Source organism: Siniperca chuatsi, linkage group LG21, assembly GCF_020085105.1.
Source record: "Siniperca chuatsi isolate FFG_IHB_CAS linkage group LG21, ASM2008510v1, whole genome shotgun sequence".
Classification (NCBI taxonomy): domain Eukaryota; kingdom Metazoa; phylum Chordata; class Actinopteri; order Centrarchiformes; family Sinipercidae; genus Siniperca; species Siniperca chuatsi.
Window position 1 is genome coordinate 6,436,643 of NC_058062.1, and position 27,225 is coordinate 6,463,867.

The following is a 27,225-nucleotide window of genomic DNA, read 5'->3' on the forward strand; positions in this document are numbered from 1 at the left end:
TAACACATAGCACACATCCGGCATGAGAGAACTTGCTGCTCACTGTAGTCACCAGATCTGCTCGTAAGTCAAGGAATCATTACATGACTGTGTGTAGGTAAAAAGCAGGTTAAGTGGAGCTTTTACTTTCCCTTAACAACCTTCTGTCTCTGTTGGTACTATTAGCCTGATTTCTGTCTGGTCGCAGCAAAGCAGCCTCAGACAACCCCAACACATTTTCTGCAAACCCTGAAGTCTGCCAAAATAGCTCTTTTGTTTTGGATTTCTGTGTGTAGGGTGGTGGGGTTGCTGTGGCACTGCTCAGCTTACTCAGTATGTAGTCACTAGGCATAACTGCTTTATTGCAAGGAGCTCAGCCTGGAGTTTTCCACTGAAAACTCCAATCATGAGGGATAAATGCAGGAAAACTAGGTGTGGTCATCTGTTTGTCTGTGTTTATTGTGAAATGTATCCCATATTAGCAACATATTTTCCATAATCCCCCTTTAGCTTTACATCCTTGATTTTATTCCCCTTCCATCACACAGCTGGCAACGCAGAGCTCCCAAATGAAAGCCAAACAACAGATGAGTTATGGCTCTTCTGGGTATCAACTCTCCACCTCTCTCTGCTTTTTGTCTCTCTGTCTGGCTCCCTCCGACTTTCTGCTTCTCTCATTTCTGCCGGCTGTTACGTTTGTCAGTTATCTTGTTGATCCAGCCAGCAGTGCTGTCGTTTTAGAGGCAGGTTCCCATCTCAGAGTGGAGAATTCCCTTTCTCTGGCCCCGACCCCCAAATCCCTCCCACCTCTCAAACTCAGAAACACTCACTTTATTGTCAAATGATATGAGTTGATACTGCTGGCAAAGTTTGACATTGGAATGAAAGGAGCTTGTGTGTGTTGGTAAGAGTTTCAGGGGTATTAGGAGTCACTCTGATTGGATGGGAAGCCTCTGCCCCTCGCCTGCTCTGCCCCTCACTGGTTTCGAACGTGTTTCCTGACACACACACACACTAGTCAAGAGGCAAACTGTGGGCTAATTCAGTACTGGGCACTCATGTTACTGCCTCCTTTTTGTGGGGCTTAAGGGGTGTGGGCGGAGGATCTCTGGGGGAGGGACGGGAAAGCAAAGAGGGAAGGCTGGAGATCAGGGGAGGAGAACTGAAAGAGCTCTAGCTTTGGGACTATGGTGGAAAGTAGGATTGTGCGTTTGTCTGTGTGAACACATGAGAAAAAGAGGGAGAGACAGAGGAAAGAAGATGATTGAATCAAAGAGAAATGACAAGGATTAAAGTAGGATGTGGAGCAACAAACCATCGGTTTTGTCTCAGCTGACCTGGACACAAACTGGAAGAGAAGAAAGACAAAGTAGAGGTGTACAGAGGAGACAGAAAAAGAAGGCTTCTAACTGAGGAATCATTCTCTCACTCACCCAAGGAGAGAGAGTCAAACCAGACAGTCAGACAGGAAGAGTGTGAAGAGGAAGAAGAGAAGGAGGGGGGAGTGAGGTTTAAGAAAGCTTTAGAAAGCAGAGAGGCAAAAGATTAAGACTGTGACAACAGAAGGTGAGGGGGCTAGCGGGTGAAGTTAACAGGAGGGGAGAGGTATGAGGGGACAGCTCTTGAAGTCACTTTTCTCTTTGTTGATCACTCTCTTCTTTTTGGGGAGCCTGCTGACCACTTTGATCTGGTACATGTATGACAACAAGTAAGTGTAACTACCTTTCCCAACCACCTATAGAACATGCACACACACACACACACACTCAATCTTCTCCAGTTCAGAAGGTTTTTGTTTTGGGTGCTGGAGGTGTGTTAGTGGGGCATGCTGGGGTTTGACAAGACTACAAGACAAAAGAGGTAGAAGATGCTGATATAACCGTTTGATGATATAAGGGAGAAATAGACGCATTGTGAGTTTTGTTTTTCTCTTTTTTCTGCACACTTTGGAAGTCTTTACCCACTTAATTTCCGCTTATGTCATCCTCTTTGCCAAAAGTCATGTAGCTGTGGAAGATGTGTTTAGTGTGAAATAAAGAGGCTGATTTAGCTTTTTTTTAGCGGAGGTATGTGTGAATACATCTCATAACACTCCATGTGTATCTGTGCTTCAATATCATGATTCATCACACAATACTAAGCACTCTAAGAGTAAAGATAATAGCAGATAAATTTGGAAAATTAATTTAGAATGCATCACTTCTTCACTACAAAATAACATGATAGGTTAATTTGTTTTTCAATTCTATTGTTACAAACTTGATGCTCAGTAGCAGAATGTGTTTTGCAAACAGCAATGGCAGAAACCCTCACACTGAAACCTAAAGAGTCTCTGAAAGTGACATGCTCAAATTAAAGGATATTAAGTTGGATGCACGCTGACATTTAATAACAATCTGTCATAGGTTGTTGGTTTTGTAGTCCTACAGGTAAGACTCCAGCTGGACTCTATCAGATCTTATTTAAATTGTCGCTCTTTTCGGAAACTTAAAAACAGGAAGAGAATATTCAGAACTGTACAAGCAATACATGCTGCAGACTACAAGCATTACGACACAGACACGAAGAGGCAGAAGTCTCCTGTTGAAATGTAGCCAAGTAGCAAAGGTCTCCCTCTGATCGTGAGTTTGTACAATGGTTGTTCATTTATGTTGTATGAAGCTGACAGATTTACTGTTGCTCTGCCCAATGTCAATGGGAGATCCCTGAATGCGGAACTTTGTATGATCACCCTATTTGCTTTAGTGTTTATTGAAGTTAGAAATTCATGCATACAATGCACATTCATGTTGAACCACAGTTGATTGTATAAAAGCATTCACTGGTTAGATGCTGACATAATTAAGATTGCTTTATGTAATGACTATGAGCATGGAAACAAATCATACAGCACATTTAGAACATAATTTTCTTCTCAACTGATGTAAACAACAAAATATGAAGCCACGAAAATGGGGCTCAGAGCCCATCAGATCATATGTTTTTTTCTCTGGCTTCTGCATTTTACTCACATGTCCTGTTTCTCTCTTGTTCTTTCAGCAGCAATGTGGAACGTCACAAACTGCCTACTCAAAAAAAGAAAAGCACTCCTCGGCCCTCTGACCTCTGTAAAGGCTGCAGGTGAGAGCAAACACCGTCACTGCTTGTCCTTGAGTGACCTTTTTGTTTATGCCTTCATCAGCTCAAGTCATGTCAGTGCTACAGGGATTACACACTTGACTGTATTTGTTTGTGTGTGTGTCACAGGGAGGTCATCAACAAAGTAAAAGAGCGTTACTCTCAAACCTGGAAGAGGCAAGAGGACAATTACCAAAAATTCAGGTAAAAAAGGACGACCTCCTCTCAAAGTTTTTGGCAGAACTGCAAAATTAGTTCCACCTGTGTCTTGTTATCTCCCCTCACCTTAATATTTAGTCTGTGTGGTTTCACTCCCTCATTGTTAGTTCGTCTTTGTCCCTGTGCTTAGTGTTCTAGTAATTTCCCCAGTGTTTTCTAGTGTTTTTTTGCATGTTCCCTACTGGATTACATTTGCCTGTTTGGACTGATCTCCTGGTTTTGATCTCTGCCTGCCTGACCATCCGTGTAAGCCTACACTTGCCATTAAATCACTGTACTTGACCATGACCTGATCTGCCTTAGAATTTGGGTCCAATCCTTCGTATCTCCTGCTACTCTGTTAGCATCACTGTGATAGATATACTGTAGTGTTCACAGCTGCCATGACAGAGATGTCCATACAGGCAGGAATTGTCCGTACATTGACACAGGTGTACAATGATTATGAAAAGGTAGTTCAAATAATCTGTACATTAAGCCACACTGAAAAGGGGCACATAAATCAACATTACACTACTTAGTTGCAGCTGAGTCTATTTACTTTCTGATCAAATCAAGAAAGGGACCCCAAATCTCAACAAATTTACAGTATTAGAGTCAAATGAGGAAAACCAAATAACAGTACACCATTTCGTTAAGCCACTTCTTAAAAAGGAGGAGGGGAGGTGCATTTCCATTCTCTCAAAATAACCCTTTAAGCTATAACCATACAAAAATTAAAGCCTGCTGCGTCTCATGGCAGTTTTAGGGAGCTTCAGTACAGCTTTCAAAAGTTTAAACAAAAAACAAAATCTATGTAGGATTTGTTTGCTTTGTATATGGACTGAAAGAAGAACAAGTAACATGGAAGTAGAAGTAGAAGTAGAAATGTGGATTAAAGCAAAGGGAACTCGCAAGCATATGTTAACCACAAGGTTTAAATGTAAACGCATCTTAGTCAAATGAGTTATGGTCAAACATAGGGACTTCAAACAAACTGCCTATTCAGTTAGCTCTTTCTGTATTTAGCAAATTATGAAGCTTTCTGTTCAGCACCTAAACTGACCTGTTAGTCAGTGTCAACACTCCTGACTGTCTTGTATGTTATTTAACAAAGTCCTTGTGGTTCCCCAGATCTCAGCTGAACAGCAACTGCCATGGTTTTGACAAGGCCATCATTACCCAGGCCAACACTCCAGTGGGATCAAAGGTTGTGTATGATGGGGATAAGAAGAGGACCCTCCTTGTGACCCCAGAGATTTTCAGCACCTTTTCAAAGGTACGATGTCATGATCTGCTGCTTGTTGGGTGTCCTGATTGTTCCTCAAATGTGTTATCACAAAGATAATTTCACTGCTTTGGTCTTGCATGTTCTGCCATAAGTTATGTATGTACTCACATGTTGGCTCTTTTATACACACAAAAACAAAGGCAACACAGATTTCAACTGGAAACCTCTTGATCTGCAGTCAAATGCTCTACCACTGAGCTATTCACCCTCTATAAGTTTATTTGTTTCATACAATATTGTGACTTCAATATATACCATAATTTACTTTTAAGGGCAAATTTTACATTGAATTATAAAAATGCAAAATACAACTCATTAAACCTGTGAAATAATTTTTTAGTTTGAATTAGTTGTTGTTTTTTCCCCCACCACTGACTAATGCAATACATATTTGTTGTAGTTTGTCAAGCAGGGAAATGACCCAAAAGTAGGCAGGGCAGGTGCAGATTAACCATTTAATTTTAAGAAACACAAAAGGTGTACACAGATTTCAGTCCAACAGCAGCAAAATAATACAGACAGGGGGGAAACAAGTCCACTGGTGAGCAGGGAAATCCAAAATCCACAGAACGACAAACCAGTTAACATGGGTACAATGACAAACTGACACTAAACAAAGGAAAAACTCATTCTGACTAAATACACTTAGGTAGGGGAGACAACAAGACACAGGTGCAACTAATTAGGGTGAGGCAAACAATCAAAACTGGAGAGAAAAGCAAACAAAGACAGGAAGTAAAACAACATGACACACAAGGAGAGGAGAACACTACAAAATAAAACAGGAAATAACAGGACAAAAAACCAAAACCATGACAACATTAGATGATTATAGTCATAATTTATTGAAAATAACTCAAAATGATGTGAAGTAATATCATGACTAAATGTAGGGAATTTAATAATAAAAGCAATTGTGCACAAAGCAGATATGGATAAATATAATTATGAACCACAGAGGATTTCCTTTTTTTTCTTTCTTCCTCTTATTTGGTACTGGCTTCACTCCAGAAAGAATTCCTATCTTTACTTTGACCTCAGCTATGTACATGCCTCTATGTCACACATGATGAAAGCAAGCAGCAAAGCAGCATTAAAACTCAAAAGAATAAAAGTAAACCATAAAAATAGCGACTACCAGACACACAATACAAAGTACAACAAAGCAGCCATGTTATAAAAATATATTAAGGTATTTGGCCATAAACCAAAGTATTGGACAAATTGAAATTCATACCAGATACTGGCGCTAGATGAAATGTTAAGGGATCACCAAAGTTATTACAATTCACCCTGAGGGGGACATGAATGTGCATGGCAATCCATTCAATTGTTGTTCAGACATTTCTCTCAAAACCTCAAATGTCACCCTCATGTTGGCACCAGAGAAAAGGTCTGGGGAAGTAGTAGAATTCAGCATCTGGGAACCATGAAATTTTGTACAATTTTTGTGCCAATCCATCAAGTATTTCACAACAAGTTCAAACTTTGACCTGCTGGTAGCGCTAGATGAAAAGACAGGGGCTCACCAAAGTCATTAGGATTCATTGAAAGGGAACCACGACTAACTGTAAGAAATGTCATAGCAATCCATTTAATGTTTGAAGACATTTTCCTAAATTTCTTGTCACTGCACAAGTATGTGATACATATAACGCAACTCTTTCCACAATGATCTGGTAAAGTGGAAGTCAAGTTGATGAATGTTCATTCTCAGGAAGTAATCATCACACAACTGCAAAGGCTTACTGACCATACGTTTACAGTATGTGATGACTCATTTTCATGAATCAGACTGACAACTGTCATCTGCAAATATAAAGCTGCCAGTATGCTTCATGATGAAGCAGCTTTGATGTATAATGGCTGCTGAACTTACCTTGAGTCTGAGACAATTTGTGCATTTTCATGTCATGATCAATTAGAGGTTGTAATTTAGCACTACAAACACCTTAAGTTTTCCAGGAGGAACCCAGGTTTGAACTGGGGACCTCTTGATCTGCAGTCTTATGCTCTACCACTGAGATATACCCCCTTGTCCTGGTAGGCAAACAGAAACTAAAGAAGTCAACAAAATGTATACTTTCATGGTGCACACAGACTTGGACAGTAAATTTTGTAGTGAAACATTGAACCATGTTATCTGTAGTTCTCTTGTGTACTGAACGGGTGCCATTAACAGCTGGGCTGGATATATGCAGTTTTCAGGCCACAGTGAAGTGTTGCTAAACCATCAATAACCACTTTCATGATCACTATGCAAACTGTATTAGGAGGTGTTATCCTTGTTCTGTTTATCCCTAAATGACCTGCAATTAATCTGGTCTAACTGGTGTTAAATGGTATAACTTCTGAGGCAAAGAGGCTAAATCTTATTTCAAGAGTCTGTTCACGTTAAATTGAGTCCCTAGTTACAGGCTCTAAAGTCCATCCATCCATCCATCCATTTTCTTCCGCTTATCCGGGGCCGGGTCGCGGGGGCAGCAGTCTAAGCAGGGACTCCCAGACTTCCTTCGCTCCAGACACTTCCTCCAGCTCCTCCGGGGGGATCCCGAGGCGTTCCCAGGCCAGCCGAGAGACATAGTCCCTCCAGCGTGTCCTGGGTCTTCCCGGGCCGCCTCCCGGTGGGACATGCCCAGAACACCTCCCGAGGAGGCGTCCAGGAGGCATCCGGATCAGATGCCCTAGCCACCTCAGCTGGCTCCTCTCGACGTGGAGGAGCAGCGGCTCTACTCGAGCTCCCCGTGTGACTGAGCTCCTCACCCTATCTCTAAGGGAGCGCCCAGCCACTCGGCGGAGGAAGCCCATTTCGGCCGCTTGTATCCGCGATCTTGTCCTTTCGGTCACTACCCAGAGCTCATGACCATAGGTGAGGGCAGGAGCGTAGATTGACCGGTAAATCGAGAGCTTTGTCTTTCGACTCAGCTCCTTCTTCACCACAACGGTCCGATACAGCGCCCGCATCACTGCAGACGCTGTACCGATCCGCCTGTCAATCTCACGCTCCATCCGTCCCTCACTCGTGAACAAGACCCCGAGATACTTGAACTCCTCCACTTGAGGCAAGGACTCCCCACCTACCCGAAGAGAGCAAACCACCTTTTTCCGGTCAAGAACCATGGCCTCAGATTTGGAAGAGCTGATTCTCATCCCAGCTGCTTCACACTCGGCTGCAAACCGTCCCAGTGCATGCTGCAGGTCCTGGTTTGAAGAAGCCATCAGAACGACATCATCTGCAAACAGCAGAGATGAGATCCCGTGGTTCCCAAACCGGACACCCTCCGGCCCCTGACTGCGCCTAGAAATTCTGTCCATATAAATTATGAACAGAACCGGTGACAAAGGGCAGCCCTGGCGGAGTCCAACATGCACCGGGAACAGGTCTGACTTACTGCCGGCAATGCGAACACAGCTCCTGCTCCGGTTATACAGGGACCGGACAGCCCTTAACAAAGGGCCCCGGACCCCATACTCCCAGAGCACTCCCCACAAAGCGCCCCGGGGCACACGGTCGAATGCCTTCTCCAGATCCACAAAGCACATGTGGACTGGTTGGGCAAACTCCCATGAACCCTCGAGCACCCGATGGAGAGTATAGAGCTGGTCCAGTGTTCCACGACCGGGACGAAAACCACTCTGCTCCTCCTGAATCCGAGGTTCGACTATCGGACGAATTCTCCTCTCCAGTACCCTGGAGTAGACCTTACCGGGGAGGCTGAGAAGTGTGATCCCTCTGTGATTGGAACACACCCTCCGGTCCCCTTCTTATACAGAGGACCACCACCCCGGTCTGCCAGTCCAGAGGCGCTGTCCCAGACCGCCGCGCGATGTTGCAGAGACGTGTCAGCCAAGACAGTCCCACAACATCCAGAGACTTAAGATACTCAGGACGGATCTCATCCACCCCTGAAGCCTTGCCACCAAGGAGCTTGCCAACAACCTCAGTGACTTCGGCCAGGGTGATGGATGAGTCCGCCTCCGGGTCCCCAGCCTCCGCTTCCTCTTCGGAAGACGTGACAGCGGGATTGAGGAGATCCTCAAAGTATTCCTTCCACCGTCCGACAACATCCCCAGTCGAGGCTCTAAAGTCTACATTTCTAGACCAAATATGTCAGGCTTTACAGAATTTGGCTGAGAAATGCAGCCATCTTTTGGCTTAATCTAGTGGGCACAACTAGTGTATCAACCATAGTAACAATAAAATACAACTTTATTGTCCAACGTGGAAAAGATTTAGATTTTGACCACACCTTGTCAATAAAACATAAAAACGTTGGCGATAACATAACACATTGATAACAATCCATAAACTATGAACCACTGACCCCCACCAAGACGTGAGTAACACCTCTTTTGTCTCTCACACACAGTATATTATCATCAGTACAAATGTCTTGCTTTTGTAATGCATTTTCTGTCGGTGTCGATTCCAGGAGCATCCTTTCCCAAATAAAACATGGGACACGTGTGCTGTTGTTGGTAATGGAGGGATCCTGACCGACAGCGGCTGTGGAAAAGCGATCGATTCAGCTCAGTTTGTTATCAGGTGAGAAAGGTGTCCATTGTCAGTGGTGGAGGAAGTATTCAGATCCTTTACTAAAGTAAAAGTACTTATACCACACTGTAAAAGTCCTGTATTGAAAATGTTAAGTAAAAGTAAGTATAACCAGGAAAATGTACTTAAAGTATTAAAAGTAAAAGTACTCAACACAGAAAAATGGCTGAAGAAGAACAAAATGAAGACTTTGGAGTGGCCTAGTCAAAGTCCTGACCTGAATCCTATTGAAATGCTGTGGGATGACCTTTAAAAAGGAAGTTCATGCTCGAAAACCCTCCAATGTGCCTGAATTACAGCGATTCTGCAAAGATGAATGAGCCAAAATTCCTCCACAGCGCTGTAAAAGACAGAATCAGAATCAGAATCAGAAATACTTTATTGATCCCCGTAGGGAAACTCTTTGTTACAGTAGCTCGCCTTTACGTCAGTGCACACAGGAGAAAACGATATTATACACTATAAACAGGTCAGAAATAAATTAAGTAACATGTTGGTATAAGTATAAGATAAACTAAGTGTCGAGTACCAAGTGGGTTTACTGGTAGATGGTGAAGTACAGTACAAAATACAATGTCACTAATTATGTAATAAATAATAGTAAAAGCGGAGGTGCATGTACTGTCGAGAGTAATTGAGGTATATCCGTAACAATAAATAAGAAAAACTAACAAGGAAAAACTAATATTGCACTTGAGTAGTAAACAGAATATTGCACAATTATTATTAATTATGGCGGAGATGTAATGCTCAATGACCAGTTTAGTGACCTAGGGTCAAACAGACTAATCCTTAGAGGGAGGAGTTAAATAGTTTGATGGCCACAGGCAGGAATGACTTCCTGTGGCGCTCTGTGGTGCTCTTTGGTGGGATGAGTCTTCCGCTGAAGGTGCTCCTTTGTTTGACCAGCACGTCGTGGAGCGGGTGGGAGACACTGTCCAAGATGGCGTGTAGTTTGGCCAGCATCCTCCTCTCTGACACCACCGCCAGAGAGTCCAGCTCCACCCCCACAATGTTACTGGCCTTACGGATCAGTTTGTTGATTCTGTTGGCGTCCGCTACCTTCAACCTGCTGCCCCAGCATGCAACAGCATACAGGATAGCACTGGCCACCACAGACTCATAGAACATCTTCAGCATTGTCCGGCAGATGTTGAAGGACCTCAGCCTCCTCAGAAAATAGAGGCGGCTCTGGCCCTTCCTGTAAACAGCCTGAGTGTTCTTGGTCCAGTCCAGTTTGTTATCTAAGTATACTCCCAGGTACTTGTAGTCCTCCACAATGTCCACACTGACCCCCTGGATGGAAACCGGGGTCACTGGTGCCTTGGCCCTCCGTAGATCCACAATCAGCTCCTTTGACTTTGTCGCATTGAGCTGCAGATGGTTCTGCTCGCACCATGAAACAAAGTTACCCACCACAGCCCTGTACTCCGTCTCATCACCACCGCTGATACATCCCACCACAGCAGAGTCATCAGAGAACTTCTGAAGGTGGCAGGACTCTGTGTGGTGGCTGAAGTCCGTGGTGTAGATGGTGAAGAGGAAGGGAGAGAGGACAGTCCCCTGAGGGGCCCCAGTGTTGCTGACCACGCTGTCTGACACACAGTGCTGCAGCCGCACATGCTGTGGTCTGCCAGTCAGGTAGTCCACAATCCAGGACACAAGGGGGGCGTCCACCTGCATCGCTGCCAGCTTCTCTCCCAGCAGGGCAGGCCGGATGGTGTTGAAAGCACTGGAGAAGTCAAAAAACATGATCCTCACCGTGCTTGCCGGCCTGTCCAGGTGGGTGTGGATGCGGTTAAGCAGGTAGATGATGGTGTCCTCAACTCCCAGCCGGGGCTGGTAGGCAAACTGAAGGGGGTCCAGGAGGGGTCTGACGATGGGCCGCAGCTGTTCCAGCACTAGTCTCTCCAGGGTCTTCATTATGTGGGAGGTCAGTGCCACCGGTCTGTAGTCCTTGGAGCCACTGGGACGCAGCGTCTTCGGCACAGGAACGAGGCAAGATGTCTTCCACAGAATGGGGACCCTTTGAAGACTCAGGCTCAGGTTGAAGACGTGTTGAAGGACTCCACAAAGCTGGGGGGCACAGGCTTTTAGCACCCCGGGGCTAACGCCATCGGGGCCTGCAGCCTTGTTCGAGTGGAGCCTCATCAGCTGTCCTCTCACCTGGTCAGCAGTCAGGCACACAGCAGAAGTTACAGGTGGGGAGGGGGAGTCGTCGGTCTGGAGAGGGCCGTTAGCCTGATGGGGAGGGGGAGCAGAGTACTCAGAGGAGATTGAGGGCCGACAGCAGCTGAGTTAGAGGGGGGATGACCAGGAGCCGGTGTGTCGAATCTGTTAAAGAACAGATTCAGTTCGTTGGCCCTGTCCAAGCTGCCTTCAACTCCTCTGCTGACTCATTGCAAGTTATCACAAACGCTTGATTGCAGTTGTTGCTGCTAAGGGTGGCCCAACCAGTTATTAGGTGTAGGGGGCAATCACTATTTCACACAGGGCCATGTAGGTTTGGATTTTGTTTTCCCTTAATAAAAACCTTCATTTAAAACTTAATTTGTGTTTACTTGTGTTATCTTTGACTAATATTTAAATTTGTTTGATGATCTGAAACATTTAAGTGTGATAAACATGCAAAAAAATAAGAAATCATGAAGGGGGCAAATACTTTTTCACACCACTGAACTTACGTAAGTAAGTACAGTACTTTACTAAATATACTTAGTTACATTCCACCACTGTCCAGTGTAGTGGACTGAACGGCTGATGACAAGTTAACCAACAGAATTAAATATCTATCTTCTTTGTTGCTTGTTCAGGTGCAACCTTCCTCCTTTGGAAAATGGCTATGAGGAACACGTGGGCATCAAGACTGACCTTGTGACAGCAAACCCAAGCATCCTCATAGAGAAGTGAGCAAGAGGATTAATCTCACTGTACTGTCACCTTAAAATGTTCCTTTTGTCTTGTTGTTTCACATCTACTGTTTATTTTCAGGTATGGGGCTCTAAATGGGCGTCGCCGTCCATTTGCGGAGAGTTTGCGTAGCTACGGCAACTCCCTGCTGCTCCTTCCTGCCTTCTCCTTTGGCCACAACACTCCTGTGTGCCTGCGGGCCGTCTACACCCTTGAGGACTTTAAAAGCCCCACCCGGCCCGTCTTCTTCAACCCGGACTACCTTCAGAGTCTGTCCCTCTTCTGGCGCGCTCAAGGCCTACGAGCAGTGCGGCTCAGCACCGGCATAATCATGGCTAGCCTGGCACTGGAACTCTGTGCCAATGTGCATCTGTATGGGTTCTGGCCCTTCAGTAATCACCCACATGGACTCTATGCCCTGACTAACCACTACTACGATAATAGACAAGCTAAAACAAAATTTCATGCAATGCCGGCTGAGTTTGACCTCTTGTTGCGGCTGCACAGTCAGGGGGTGCTCAAGCTTCACCTGGGAGATTGTCCACCAGGTGAAAAGTAGTTCCCAGACCCAGGGGCAGCTGACAGGACAGGAGCAAAGTGCCTTCTTTGTAGCCTCAGGATGAAGCCTGTCACTCATGAAGTCTTTCGTATACTTTTGAAGGAATGGACAGATCTATTTTGGCTGAAGACACAGATTATGTGTGTCTAAGCAAGGTGGATGCTTGGACTTACAGTGAATGCTGAGTTGGCTCATCAGGAAGACATTTGCACTGAAATCAGAATCTAAACAGTCTTTTAGTGTATCTGGCACTGTATTTATTACCACAATGTTCCAGCTGAAGTTTGGAGGGAGTTATTTTGATTTAAATGTGAATTCCTTTGTGAGGCCTTTGTGCGGGTCTACATTGTAGTGCCTTATGTTAATCAAGTTCTAATGACAGTTATATAACTGACCATGGGGGCTTTTTAGATCACACTGAATGTATTTGGAAGAAAATCAAATACCTCCTATCCATAAAGATTGTCTGGCTAAAACACTTTCACACTCACAGTTACTGAAAACAGCAGCACAATGAATGTGAAGAATCCTGACATTTTAGGTAAAAAGCATGTCACACCTTTAACCACTTAACTGTATTCTCAACAGGATATTTTTTATGTTCATGGTAAAGGTATGTTAATCACACAAGTGAAGGACAAGAAAAGGCTAGTGCTGGTTGCGGAAGAGGATTTCTGCACTCTTGTTCTAACTCCACGTCACTGACATTGCTGGATGTGATACAGACATGAAGTAAGCCGCAAATCTCAGACTGTCTGCAGGGGTCGTGTTGAAAAAGTGTCAACTACAAACCATCATGGCTGTGGTCATCAGAGGACTATTAAGGACCTATTAAATGAGGCTCTGAGCCAAGAACTAAACAAAGACACCACAGGAATAATAAAACCAGTAAACACAGGAGGTCCCTCCTCACAAAGGTTGCTATGGTGAGCCTATGTTACAATGTGCTGCCCCTCGTCACCACAGTGACCAGACAGGGATAGGTACTGTCACAATATGGCAACATGCACATTTTGGTACAACGTTAGTTTGGAAACGAGTACTTTTTTAAGTCGATGTAAATGCTTAATCCCTTCAGATTTAACTGACTCCAATGTAAGGTGATATGATTGTGAATTATGCACTTTGGGTGAAGATTGTAGCCTTTGGGTGAGCTTTAATTAGTAACATTTGCATCAAGACTTGGGTGGGTCTTGCCTTTCATGCTGACATAACAGTGATTTTTGTCATCCAGAGAAGTAATGTACAAGCTGTAGATGACTAAACCAGAGAACTCTCGTTGAGCAAATTTTAGAATCATGCGAATGTTTGTGATTTTGTTTTTTTGTGAACAGCACGAGGTGAGAGGGAAAATTAAGTTAAAGTGAATCAGTCAATAAATATTTATCAGAAAAGTTATTTGTGTGTAATCATTGGGTGGAGTGGAATTCCAGACTTCCCCCAGACTTCTCAGCTTGCATGATTTAGTGGCAATGAGCCACCTGAGTGCTCAAAACCTGCCAAGATTTGTCATTAGACTGCAGTATTTCTACTTACAAACAGCACATTTGGCCAGTTTTGGGGCACAGTTTGTGGATAATATGATCCAGTGATTTATTAGCAAAGTTTTGCACAGCCCATTATATGCATTCTTCTATTGATCTCTTCTTTTTTGGTTACATCTCGTATAGCATTTCAACTGATAAGCCACATGCTAGTGTATTTGCAAATGTGTGAATCCATAGTAATATTTTTCCATACGATATAGTTGTTATACAGTAAGTGGCCTATACATTATTGCACCTTCCACTTCACTAAGTTTCTCCTGCGTGTCCTGCTGCACAGCGTCCCACAGTTACCAGGAGGACCAGACATGCAAACATCTGGCTGATGCTTTCACAGAGAGACTCTGTTAAAAACTGAGAGGGAAGACTTGGAGAGTACTGGAGCAATTTTTGTCTTATTCCTCTTTCCCTGTCCCCAAATACAGCAGTGGCTTTATAATGCCCCTGTGTACACTGTCTCTAAAATGACATCTGTGTAGGGTTAGTAGGCCGGATGTACTAACATTGCTCACGGGATTCCTCTCATATCGGCAGTGACCTCGTTGTACATCCAGCTGCAGCACTCTGCTCATTCCCACTTGCTAGTTTCTCCAGGGAAAGTTTTTTTTTATTTCAGAGAATCTCAAAAACATTCTTTCCATTTCCATTTTTTATGTCTATCCTCCAGGCAGTTTTGCTGTGAACGACAGACACAAAGTGGAAAACTCAGTGGAAAAAAAGAGAGTGAGGACACATATTCAATCCTTATATTCATATTTTCAATTTATAAGAAGCACTGAATGATAATTCTGAACATTTCTGGTGGATCAGGTTAATTGAAGAAATGATTGTATTATCAAGGACAATTCTGTTTTTAAAATCAGTGGCTTATTGGAACAAACATTGAGCTAGTAATGCATTAATGTAATTTAAAGCCTCACAGACTCAGATGTTCTCTCATCACAAGCTGACGTTCAACTGTCACCAAATTAACTGCCAAAGTGACAAACAAAATCACACAGCTGACATGAGCCGAAGTGACATCTCTTCGGTCTCCTGTGTTGTTCCTGCCAGTGACACAACATCAGCCTGTGTGACTGTAATTCTCCTGATAGGACTGCAGAGACCCCTGCTCTCCACCAATCATAATCAAACACAGATCTCATACTGACAACAAGAACAAGACAGTACTCAACATTTCAAGAGTGGGAAGCCTTTTATCTCCTGATGTTTTTTTTTCTGCTATGGAGCCCAAACAAAAGATGCAGAGACTTTAATCAATATGCATTTCTGATTTATTTTTGTAGGAAAATAGGTCTTTTCACATGCATATGAAATGTATCCCTCAAACAAAGTATATGAAAAAAAATCATCTCAAAGAAATGTCCATTTTACAAAAGGCATAGAAAAACACACAAACACACAATTGTGTGTATGAATCAGAGTTTGTACTAATACCACTGGTTTTATTGTCACATCCCACATGGGTGATTATAAGAAACATGTATGGAAACAAAATGGCCTCACTACAGTCGTTCTTCTGAACACAGACATTGTTTTACATAGACAGAGCGATGCTGAGGATGGACACTGTGGTATCCCTGATGAATAGACCCACAAAAGACTACATGCGATACAACCGGTTTCAATGCTCTGTCTGTGTTACATACAGTACAGACATAAACCACAAAAGAATAATTGTCTATTTGGGCATTGTTCTAACAATGTTAATCTCATAAATGGTGATTACACCAATGTATCTGTGTTACATACAGTACAGACCAGTGCTAAACTGAAGCGTTACATGCTCATTATGGGTTTAACTAGCCAACACCCTTAATTATCTTATCGTGCAAATGCATTATCAGTACCAAATCAGACAGGACAACTTTACCCTTGGTTTGTCCTGTGTTTAGTGTGTCTTTAAAAATGCCTTAGTGACATTTTGGAGACACATGGTTTTCACAGGACAGTGACAATATGCAGAAGAAAAAACCCTAATAACAGTAAAAGCCATTTCTGTACAGTGAGCACACTTTCTATCTTATTCTCTAGACAAGAGAGAAGAGGGCGCGACAAATACTGTACATAACTGTGCCACTAGGTAATTCTTTAGACCCGGATAGCTACCTGAATGCCTTTCTTTCCCCTAAAAACAGCAAGTAATGCAGACTCTGAGCAGATGGGGTCTTTGGGTCCCCCCATGGCACCTCCTGAAATCTCCTGAAGTATTTACTGCTCCAAAAAAGCAGTAAATACTTTAGTTGAGTAACTTTGCTCACTGGGGAAGAAATCAGGGCTGATGCTCTGGGGAGCGGCTGACTGAAGTACTTTTGGTGATTTATGACTATCTGCTGCTGGCTGGCTTATTGAAAAGACATGTGGAGCCCAGTGGTGAATAAACCAATAATAAACCAATAATAAACCAATCAGAAAGACTCTTTCTATTTTCTACTTGTTCTGTACACCGTGTTTATGTGAAGGAAGCCACATCACATTGTACAGGTCAGAGAGCAGAGAGCTCTGACTCCTGGGAAGAGCGTCTTTTCTGTCTCTTAATTAGACAGAAAGAGTTTATCAAGAAAACTTCCCAGGCTCTGTTCAACGAAATACAAACTTTCGTGTGTTGTTTCTGGATCATAAATTCAATGTTTCTTTGATTAAAGTGGAGCACATCATAACCGCAATAAATGAGCAACCTCTGACCTTTGGTAAAACACATCAAAACCCACAGCAGTTGGTATTACGCGTGTACAGAGAGCATGCACATTTTCTGCTCTCAACTCTCATGTATGTCCATCAACTGTAGACACTTATTATAATCTATAGTACGTTCTGAAATTTATAAAAATAAAGGCTTTGTTACAACACTATATATATTAATCAGGAAACATATTACTTGTGACCAAAGAGTGAGCTAATTCATGCACTAAGAACACAGGGAAGGGGAAGGTTCCTGTGTGCTCCAGAGTGTATTTGCAATTAGGAGTGCCATTGCACGGGAGAGGCAGAGAGTTTCTTCATACAATGTGCACCCTTCCACAGGAATGTCGATGCAGTACAAGCAGGCGGATGCTTTCATTGAGCAACACAACCTGAATCAAGGAATCATCTAACTGAACAAACCATCACCTTCACATGGTGATGGTTTGTTCAGTTAGCTCACTATTTGCTGGGAAAGACCTTTCAGATCTTTCAGTTGAGATTTATTAAATCAAGAACACAATGTGCCAGATTTTCAAATTTGCTCCCCCACTAAATTTACCTTCATGAAGCGAGTGAGCAATCAGAACTGCTGCTTGTTTGGAAAGCTACTGTGGGGCGAAGCTTGGAAGGGTTTGAATAATTTGGCACTTTATGTCCTTTCCCCAACAGATTCCATCAGCAAGTTTGTCTCCGCACACAGCTGTTTAGCAGATCTCAGAACAATGTTGGAAAAGGAGTAACACTGTTTATTAAAAACACAGCCCAGAGGGTTGATACATATGATAAGACAACTTTATTTATCCCGAGCGGAGTTGCAGTACAAAGTAGGAAAGAGTTCAAATATAAAGAGTGCACATATAAAATACCAATAAGGGTGCAGTATAAAAATATAAATGAACATCCAAAATATACACAATGTCAAAAATATGAACAAGGTTATTGATAAGGATCATAGGCTACGGGTAGTGTATGGTTAGTTAAAAATGTTAAATGATTATGTCCATGATATTGCACGTAATGTCCCATTTTGTCCCGTAAATCAGAAAGTTGTAATGATGCAATCCACGGAGAGCCTGTAATCCAGAGAGAAAAAGAGAGACTAAACGAACAGAGCAGAAACAGCTGCGGAGAAACCTCATGTCTCTTCTGTCCATTTCTCGACATGAGGTGGATGAGTTGTAAAGTCTGACTGCCAGAAATAAAGGATTTCCTGTGCTGAGTGTGCTCCTGTGCGTGACCAGCACAGGCGCCCACCGTGGAGACGGTGAGAGTATTTGTCCACGTCGCTCCGCAGCTTGCACAGCTTCCTCCTCTCTGACACCACCACCAAATGATCAAGCTGCACCCTGTGTAAGCCAGTCTTCCTGAGAAGCTTGTTGATTCTATTGAAGTCAATTACTCGCCCAATGTCATACATTCCGTTTACGGAAGCCCTGAGAGGCAAGTGAGGAAAAAAAAATTCTGGTGATCCATTTTCTATGTCTGATCTAAATTGTTTTCTCTGACTTAAAGGTATAATATGTAACGCATGAAAATGTCTAAAAACGACTACAGCTATGTTATATATTTTGAGTTGTGTTCTTACATTATCCCAAATGCTTCCAACAAATTTCAAACCTAAAGAAATATGTAATTTTAAACAAGGTGGTGTGATTCATTTGGTCGCCTGTCAATGGCGTTATATTCCTTTGCGCATGCGTCAGTGGTGTGATTGTCTGCCAGAAGCTGTCATAAATTGCCTTTTTTATCAATTTTTAAGACACATTTTTACAATACTTTTTAGATCTTGGTCGTTTTTAAAAACAAGCTGAGCAAAGTTAGCGACACCAAATCAGCTGATCCGATGCTACTTTACAATTGGAAGACAATTTAAAACACAATAACCATTAATATCAATACAACAAAAAAAAAACTCTTTTTCTGTCTTTTTTTTTTTTTACAAAAAATTTTATTGAAAGAGAGTGTTCATATAAAACACTGGCTCAAACAAAAATTTGGAATTTGCTCTTTTAAATCCCATTCTAAAAAGCAATACACATTGTCACATTTTGCCTCCTGGTCCATCCCTTTAGCCACCTCTTTCTTCCGCTATGCCCATGCATACCATTGCCACTCCACCAGATGCCCTTGGACTTTCCCTCATCTGCCCTGCAATAACCCCTTTCCCTCCAGTTCCAGTCACCTGACCTTCCCCACCCACCTCCTCACCTGTTCCCACTTTCTCCCATCTACCCTGCAGTTGCCTGACTTTCTAACCTGCTTCCTATTTCCCCTTGGGGTCCCAGCCATCAGCTTGGCCTCCTGGTATGCCCAGCCTCCAGAGCATCCTCCAGAGCTATCCCACCTGTCTGGTCAACCTCCTGAGCAGCTCCGCCCATCTGCCCTGCTCTCAGGCCATCCGCCTGAGGTCTCCTGCTCCGCCTCTGTCCAGTTCCCTGGCTCCCCATTTCTTTGGTTCCCCCTGGAAGGTTAAGCCACATGCAATGATTATGGGTTGTAAACAGTCATTTGAAAGATTTTCCAAATTTGAAAGATTTTTAGAGGCCTGAAGATGTGGATGTAGGACTGCAACTAACAATTATTTTTCATCAATTAATTGTTCGGTCTAAAAAACATCAGAAAATAGTAAAAAAATGTCCATTGTAATTACCTAAAGCACAAGGTGACATCTTGTTTGTTTTTCTGAACAACAGTCCAACACCCAAAGATATTTTATTTACTATGATGTCAAACAGAGAAACGCAGTAAATATTCACATTCGAGAAGCTGGAATCAGAGGATATTTGGCATCTTTAGTTTATCAAAATAATTGATTCAAATAAATTATTAATTTTCAGCGGATCCACTTATCAACTAATTGGCTAATCATTTTAGCTCCAGGTGAATGTATCCATAATCCACTTATTTTAAGGATTTTTAGAGGACTGAAGAGGTAAACATGTCCAGTCTTTTACATGAAAGAAAAAAAAAATTAGAGGAAACAAAGAAAATCATTTTCTGTGACAATATTTTCTTTATTCCTTTAATGCCCCCTCAGATTTATCTTGGGACCCTTTGAGTGGGCCCGACCCCCAGGTTGGTAACCACTGCTTCAGTACATGCACTGTGGACATGCATCAAAATCCCAAATTTTGGAAACAGATTCACTATTATGTTGGTTTTATTGCATTGTAGTTCCTCATGGTTTTGCTTTCTGTCTCCTAAGAAAACAAATGTTTTTGACTCACACAAGGAGGGAGAGGAACACTAAATCAAACCAGACAGACGGGATGAGCAGAAGGTTAAGTGGAAGAAAGCAGAGAGGCAAAAGATTAACACTCTTGAGAGAGAGCGTGTGAGAGAACAGCAGAAGGTGAGGGTGAAGTTAACAGGAAGGGAGAGATATGAGGGGCCAGCTCTTGAAGTCACTTTTCTCTTTGTTGATCACTTTGTTCTGTTTGGGGAGCCTGCTGACCACTTTGATCTGGTGCATGTATGACGACAAGTAAGTGTAACTACCTTTCCCAACCACCTATAGAACATGCGCGCACGCATGCTCGCACACACACACACACACACACACACACACACACACACACACACACACACACACACACACACACTCTCACTCATCTCTTCAATCTAGCCTGGAAGGTTTTTGTATTTTGGGTGCTGGAGGTGTTAGTGGGGCATGCTGGGGTTTGACAAGGCTACATGACAAAAGAGATATAGCAGTTGATGATATAGGGGAGAAATAAAACCATTGAGTTTTGTTTTTCCCTTTTTTCTGCACACTTTGGTAGTCTTTACCCACCATGTGTATCTGTGCTTCAATATCATGATTAATCTCACAGTACTAAGCAGTTTAAGAGTACTGAAGTTCATGCATACAGAACTTCCTGTTGAACTACGTCGTTGAGTGCATAACAGCATTCACTGGTTAGATGCTGACAAAATTATAATTGCCCATTTAGATCGAGATTTTCTTCTCTACTCAATAGAATATGAAGCCAAGAAAATTAAGGGTTAAAAGCCAAATAAATTATCATTATCATCTCTGGCTTCTGCATTTTACTTACCTGTCCTGTTTCTCTCGTGTTCTTTCAGCAGCAATGTGGAACCTCACAAACCGCCTCCTCAAAAGAAAAGCGCCCCTCAGCCCTCTGACCTCTGTAAAGGCTGCAGGTGAGAGCAAACACAGTTACTGTTCCTTTTTAAATGACCTTTTCGTTTATGCTTTCATCAGATCAAGTCATGTCAGTGCTACAGGGATTACACACTTGATTGTGAATTTGGATGTGCGTGTGTGTCACAGGGAGGTCATCGAGAAAGTAAAAGAGCGTTACTCTCAACCCTGGAAGAGGCAGGAGTACAATTACCAAAAACTCAGGTAAAAAAAGACAACCTCTCATTTTGCTTTTTGAATTTGATTCAGAATTTTTCAAACAACAAAACAAAAACAAAAAAATAATTGCAAATAATTGTCAATGCACAGATATGCTGTATCTCAAGTGTCCATAGCATTTGCATTTATTTAGCAAATTATGAAGCTTTCTGTTCAGCACCTAAACTGACCTGTCAGTCAGTGTCAACACTCCCGACCGTCTTGTATGTTATTTAACAAAGTCCTTGTGGTTCCCCAGATATCAGTTGAACAGCAACTGCCATGGTTTTGACAAGGCCATCATTACCCAGGCCAACACTCCGGTGGGATCAAAGGTTGTGTACGACGGGGAAAAGAAGAGGACCCTCCTCGTGACACCAAAGATTTTCAGCACCTTTGCAAAGGTATGATGTCATTCATGCATATTACCACAACATCTGCTGCTTGTTGGGTGTCCTGATTGTTCCTCAAATGTGTTACCACAAACATAATTTCACTGCTTTGCAAGTTCTGGCAAGTCTTGTGTCTATTCACATGTTGGCTGTTTGATACACGACTGCACAGCATAGTTTATTAATTTGCTTTATTTGTTATGAAAATTAAAAACACAACATAATTTTATGGGGGACCCAAGGAGAACCCAGATTTGAACTGGAGGACACCTGAATTTGCAGTCAAATTGTTGTGGTGTGTCAAGCAGGAGTATGACCCAAACGCAGACAACGGAGGCCGAGCAGGTGCAGTTTAATAATCTTATTAACAAAAGATGGCTTACACTGAATTGGCAGGCAAAATCCAAAATCCACAGCCAGGCAAGGTACAAAAATCCAAGGTGCTGACAGAGATACAACATACAGTCTGACACAGACTAAATATACTTAGGTTAGGGAGACAATGTGTGAAAACAATCAAAGACAGGACTCAAAACTAAAAGACACTTGAGGGACGGAGGCTATTTCAAAATAAAACAGGAAATAACAGAATAGAAACCCAAAACCATGACACAAATGCTCTACCACTGAGCTACACCCGCTCTGCAAGTCATACGTGTTACATACAATATAATGTGACTTCAATATTCACCATAATCTACTTTTAAGAACATAATTTATACATTTATAAAAACAGTTTTGTAAGAATCAAAAATATGATTCATTAAACCTGTGAAATCATTTTTAAATTTATTATGATTTTGGACCACTGACAAATGCAATACACATTAGGATGATTACAGTGAAATGTGAAGTAATATCATGAATAAATGTAGGGCATTTAATAATAAAGACAACTGTGCAAATAAAAGATATGGATAAATATAACTATGATTTAATATCAATAGATTCCATTTTTTTTCTTTCTTCCTCTTATTTGGTACTGGCTTCACTCCAGAAAAGAGTTCCTGTCTTGACTTTGACCTCAGCTATGCACACGCCTGTATGTCACACAAGAGGAAATTGTATTCGTAACAAAACAGCATAAAAACTCATTAAAACAATTAAAGACAGCAAAAATAATGACTACCATAAAGACAATACAAAGTCCAATTAAAGCTGCAAGCAGCGAAGAACAGGCCCTCACATTTGACTGCATGTCGGGGTGTGACGCAGCTTCGGCGTCGTTGCCGGAGGTCGGTCGACGCAGCTCTGAATTTTCACGTGTTCTGGACACTGCAGGAAGGACTTAAATGTCACTTCCTGTGTCCACTCTGTGGCGCTAGAGAACACCCACAAATTATACGTCATGTTCCAGGATATCAAGTGTATACCACACCCTGATATTTTTATGTAAATCAAATGATGATTGTCACTTAAGGCTTACTTCCTGTTACCAGTAGGCGGCACAATGACTACAACTCCTAATTGGCATGTAGATGTGGTCATGCCAAGGCTCTTATCAAACATGTGAAATTTGGCACAGATTGGACAGTATACACTGAAGTTACAACAACCTCCTATTTCATGGCGAATAATGTGTCGCCACTGCAACAGAGTTTGATGGAAACTCACAATCTTCACAATGAAGCATCATCAAGGTCTTAAGATTTTGCTGAACAATTTTGAGGTGGATCTGGTTAATCTGCTAGGAGTAGTTAGTAAAAGTATCAAAAGTAACTATCTGTTGCCAGTAGGTGGTGCTGTGACTATGACTACTGGCATGCAGATGTCTTGAGGTCGGGACTGTTATTAAACATGTGAAGTTTGGGACAGATTTGGACGTGATACATGTGCCTCCTGAATTTGGTACAGCTACATGAAACCGCTGGGGCTGCTCTGTAGGGGGTGCTAGCGAGCCATTTTGCAACACCCATGCCCAGGACCCATATCAGAAATAAATTTTCAGCACTTCTGACATGTTTGCAAAGTTTCGGGAGTTTCTGAGCCCCTTTAGCCCCTCCAATATGCAAAATAATCATTCCTAATAATTCCGGGCCTTAATAAAGCAGCCACGTGATAAAAAGATATTAAGAGCCGTGCTAGCAGTACAGAAGGAGAGAGGAGAGAGACGAGAAAGCACAAAACTACAGGTGAAAGAAGATGTCGAGTTAGTAACATGCATTAATGAGATAAAACTGCATACAGATGGAGAGGGAGAGGAGGAGAGAGGAGCTCAGTGCATCTTGGGAAGTCTCCGGCAGTCTAGGCCTATAGCAGCATAACTAAGAGATGGTTCAGGACTCACCTGAGCCAGCCCTAACTATAAGCTTTATCAAAGAGGAAAGTCTTAAGCCTACTCTTAAATGTGGAGATGGTGTCTGCCTCCCGAACCCAAACTGGGACCTGATTCCACAGGAGATGAGCTCAGGGTCCCCTCTTTGTTTTAATACTGAGAAGTTAACCTCACTATTTTATTCCACCTGCCAAAATATTCCTGTTGCACCTTATAAAACCATGTGTTCCAAACCTAAACCTGAATTATGGTTGAATGACACTACTCCAGCTGACAGAAGAAGACAAAATATTTTTCTGATATTATTTTTAAAAAGTGTCACAAACCTTGTGTTCTTTTAAAAACTATTAACTCTGTTCTTAATACTCCCCAAGCTTCTTGTCTTGATGTTTCTTTAGAAACCTGTGAAAAATTCCTCAACTTTTTAATTGACAAGATTGACACACATTTAAGCTGTAGTTCAACCGTTGATCAAGATAAAGTTTGATTGGATTTGCAAATTGCACTAAACACAAAGTACAACTGAGGCTGATGAGAATGTCATTAGTTTTGCTGGTATTTGGTCATAAAGAAAAGTATTAGATAAGTTGAAATTTAGACCAGATGCTGTCGCTAGATGAAAAGTTAATGTATCACAATTCACCCTGAGAAGGACATCAATGTCAGTTTACCAAATGTCATGCCATGGCAATCTATCCAGTTGTTGTTGAGACATTTCACTCAAAACTTCAAATGTCAACCTCATGTTGGCCAGAGAAAAGGTCCGGGGAAGTAGCAGAATTCAGCATCCGGGAACCATGAACGTCTGTACAAATTTACCAATCCATCATGTAGATGTTTCACTTCGCATCATAGTAGATGTTTTGAATGAGATATTTCACAGAATAGGTTCAAACTATGACCTGCTGGTGGCACTAGATGAAAAGACAAGGGATCATTAGGAAGTCATTAGGATTCATCGTCTGGGAACCTTGGGAACAGGCTTACAGTATATTTAAATCATAGACTATATATATATACAGATGGACGACGCGTCTCCACTTCCTCCCCATAGACTGTAATGAAGCCATTTGATTTTGACCACACCTAGTTAATCCTGGTGTATCCTTAACAGCTGGTGTATCCTTAAGAACAATAAAATACAACTTTATTGTCCTCTTGATGTTGACCATATTGACCTTGTCAATAAAAACATTGATAATAGCATAACACATTGATAACAACCCATAAAATACAAATCAGTGATGTCACCAAGATGTGAGTAACACCTCTGTATGCCACCAAAGTTTCACTGATATGCAGAGTTCAGGGTGAAATCTGGAAAAAGATTAATAGTTGCCTCCATATTTGCCAACAGTCAACAAACTATTATGGATTTTAGTAGATTTTCATACTTTTTAAATCGCAAAAGATTATAGAAAATCCAAGACTATGAGGCACCTCAACCAGAAGGGAAGGAATCTTAATCTTGAATATTAGCAAATGAAATTAATAAACAACACGTTAACACATGTGGGTACTGCAGGGGAGTGTGGAGTGAAGAGGAGACATTTGCCAACGAGATCCAGCCATAGATTTCCCTCCCTTAATATGGCTCTTTGGCTCTCACACACAGTATATTATCATCAGTATAAATGTCATTGTTTTGTAATGCATCTTATGTTGGTGTCGATTCCAGGAGCATCCTTTCCCAAATAAAACATGGGACACATGTGCTGTTGTTGGTAATGGAGGGATCCTGACCGACAGCGGCTGTGGAAAAGCGATTGATTCAGCTCAGTTTGTTATCAGGTGAAAAAGGCGTCCAGTGTCAGTGGACTTAAAGGCAGATGACAATGTTAACCAACAGAATTAAACTCATCTCTGTTGAAATTCCATATAACAGTCTCTCTGTCTTCTTTGTTGCTTGTTCAGGTGCAACCTTCCTCCTTTGGAAAATGGCTATGAGAAACACGTGGGCATCAAGACTGACCTTGTGACAGCAAACCCAAGCATCCTCATAGAGAAGTGAGCAAGAGGATGAATCGCACTGCACATTCACCTTAAAATGTTCCTTTTGTCTTGTTGTTTCACATCTACTGTTTATTTTCAGGTATGAGGCTCTAACTGGGCGTCGCCGTCTGTTTGTGGAGAGTCTGCGTAGCTACGGCAACTCTCTGTTGCTCCTTCCCGCCTTCGCCTTCGGCTTCACCACTCCTGTGTGCCTGCGGGCCGTCTACACCCTTGAGGACTTTAAAAGCCCCACCCGGCCCGTCTTCTTCAACCCGGACTACCTCCAGAGTCTGTCCCTCTTCTGGCGCGCTCAAGGCCTACAAGCAGTGCGGCTCAGCACCGGCATAATGATGGCTAGCCTGGCACTGGAACTCTGTGCCAATGTGCATCTGTATGGGTTCTGGCCCTTCAGTAATCACCCACATGGACTCTATGCCCTGACTAACCACTACTACGATGACAAAAAAGTTAATGTTGCATTCCACGCCATGCCGGCTGAGTTTGACCTCTTGTTGCGGCTGCACAGTCAGGGGGTGCTCAAGCTTCACCTGGGAGATTGTCCACCAGGTGAAAAGTAGTTCCCAGACCCAGGGGCAGCTGACAGGACAGGAGCAAAGTGCCTTCGTTGTAGCCTCAGGATGAAGCCTGTCACTTATTAATTCTTTCATATACTTGAATGAATGGACAGATCTATTTTGGCTGATGACACAGATTATGTGTGTCCAAGCAAGGTGGATACCTAAAACATGCATGGCAGTAGCTCTCCAGGAGCAGGGTTGATTACTACTGATATAATCACTATTATTATTTAAAAAATTCAGTTATCAAGACAAAATTCTGAAAATTTGTGGACTTCATCTAGACAACAAAGAGATGTCTGTAATGTATTTTTCACAATGATTGATTGCTCCATAAATGCTCTATTTCCATTGACTGCAATATAATTCTTCAGAAGGGTTGAATGTGGGTTTCTTTATAAGAGCGCTCACTCTTGTTGCTTTTAGAGTGTTAGGAAAACAACCAGTTGTCAATGAGGTATTGAGGTGGGTGAGGAAAGGTGAGAGGGGATAGGGTCAAGAAGGGAGGTGGGGTGGTGGGGGATCAAATAGGGTAGAGAAGTTAAATATTTGGCCTTTATTTTTCCATATTCGATACATCTGTGATATAAGTGGCCTATACATTATTGCACCTTCCACTTCACTAAGTTTCTCCTGCGTGTCCTGCTGCACAGCGTCCCACAGTTACCAGGAGGACCAGACATGCAAACATCTGGTTGATGCTTTCACAGAGAGACTCTGTTAATGGGATGAAATGTTTGTTTCTTTTTAGAGAAAATAGCCACAAGTTGCCATCCCAGACATTGCT

The 27,225-nt window shown here is 42.4% G+C and overlaps 2 protein-coding genes and 1 long non-coding RNA gene across 5 annotated transcripts; 2 read left to right on the forward strand and 1 right to left on the reverse strand.

The window, feature by feature from the left end:
• Positions 1–1,116: 1,116 nt before the first annotated feature.
• On the forward strand, positions 1,117–14,007 carry LOC122868968 (alpha-2,8-sialyltransferase 8F-like). 2 transcript variants are annotated; one of them, XM_044181454.1, is made up of 7 exons: positions 1,117–1,687; positions 3,022–3,099; positions 3,226–3,300; positions 4,429–4,573; positions 9,019–9,131; positions 11,954–12,046; positions 12,132–14,007. In XM_044181454.1, the coding sequence occupies exons 1-7, from the start codon at positions 1,587–1,589 to the stop codon at positions 12,607–12,609; spliced, it is 1,083 nt and encodes a 360-aa protein (XP_044037389.1). In that variant the 5' UTR covers positions 1,117–1,586; the 3' UTR covers positions 12,610–14,007. The 2 variants fall into 2 exon arrangements, with proteins under 2 accessions (XP_044037389.1, XP_044037388.1); XM_044181453.1 differs by having other exon boundaries at positions 1,118–1,687; positions 3,019–3,099.
• LOC122868970 lies at positions 12,465–26,483 on the reverse strand. Its single transcript, XR_006376213.1, has 2 exons — positions 26,367–26,483; positions 12,465–12,537 (listed from the first exon to the last, which is right to left on the reverse strand). It is a non-coding gene; the product is annotated as an uncharacterized LOC122868970 (long non-coding RNA).
• Positions 20,061–26,438, forward strand: LOC122868969 (alpha-2,8-sialyltransferase 8F-like). Of its 2 annotated transcripts, none has more exons than XM_044181456.1 (7): positions 20,061–20,322; positions 20,928–21,002; positions 21,133–21,207; positions 21,461–21,605; positions 25,547–25,659; positions 25,783–25,875; positions 25,961–26,438. In XM_044181456.1, the coding sequence occupies exons 1-7, from the start codon at positions 20,222–20,224 to the stop codon at positions 26,436–26,438; spliced, it is 1,080 nt and encodes a 359-aa protein (XP_044037391.1). In that variant the 5' UTR covers positions 20,061–20,221. The 2 variants fall into 2 exon arrangements, with proteins under 2 accessions (XP_044037391.1, XP_044037390.1); XM_044181455.1 differs by having other exon boundaries at positions 20,062–20,322; positions 20,925–21,002.
• Positions 26,484–27,225: the final 742 nt, after the last annotated feature.

Coding starts and splice junctions, on each gene's coding strand:
- LOC122868968 (XM_044181453.1), top strand. CDS start 1,587: ATGAGGGGACAGCTCTTGAAGTCACTTTTCTCTTTGTTGATCACTCTC. Junction 3,100..3,225: donor GACCTCTGTAAAGGCTGCAG/GTGAGAGCAAAC, acceptor TGTGTGTCACAG/GGAGGTCATCAACAAAGTAA. Junction 9,132..11,953: donor TCAGCTCAGTTTGTTATCAG/GTGAGAAAGGTG, acceptor TTGCTTGTTCAG/GTGCAACCTTCCTCCTTTGG.
- LOC122868969 (XM_044181455.1), top strand. CDS start 20,222: ATGAGGGGCCAGCTCTTGAAGTCACTTTTCTCTTTGTTGATCACTTTG. Junction 20,323..20,924: donor TGGTGCATGTATGACGACAA/GTAAGTGTAACT, acceptor GTGTTCTTTCAG/CAGCAATGTGGAACCTCACA. Junction 25,876..25,960: donor CCAAGCATCCTCATAGAGAA/GTGAGCAAGAGG, acceptor GTTTATTTTCAG/GTATGAGGCTCTAACTGGGC.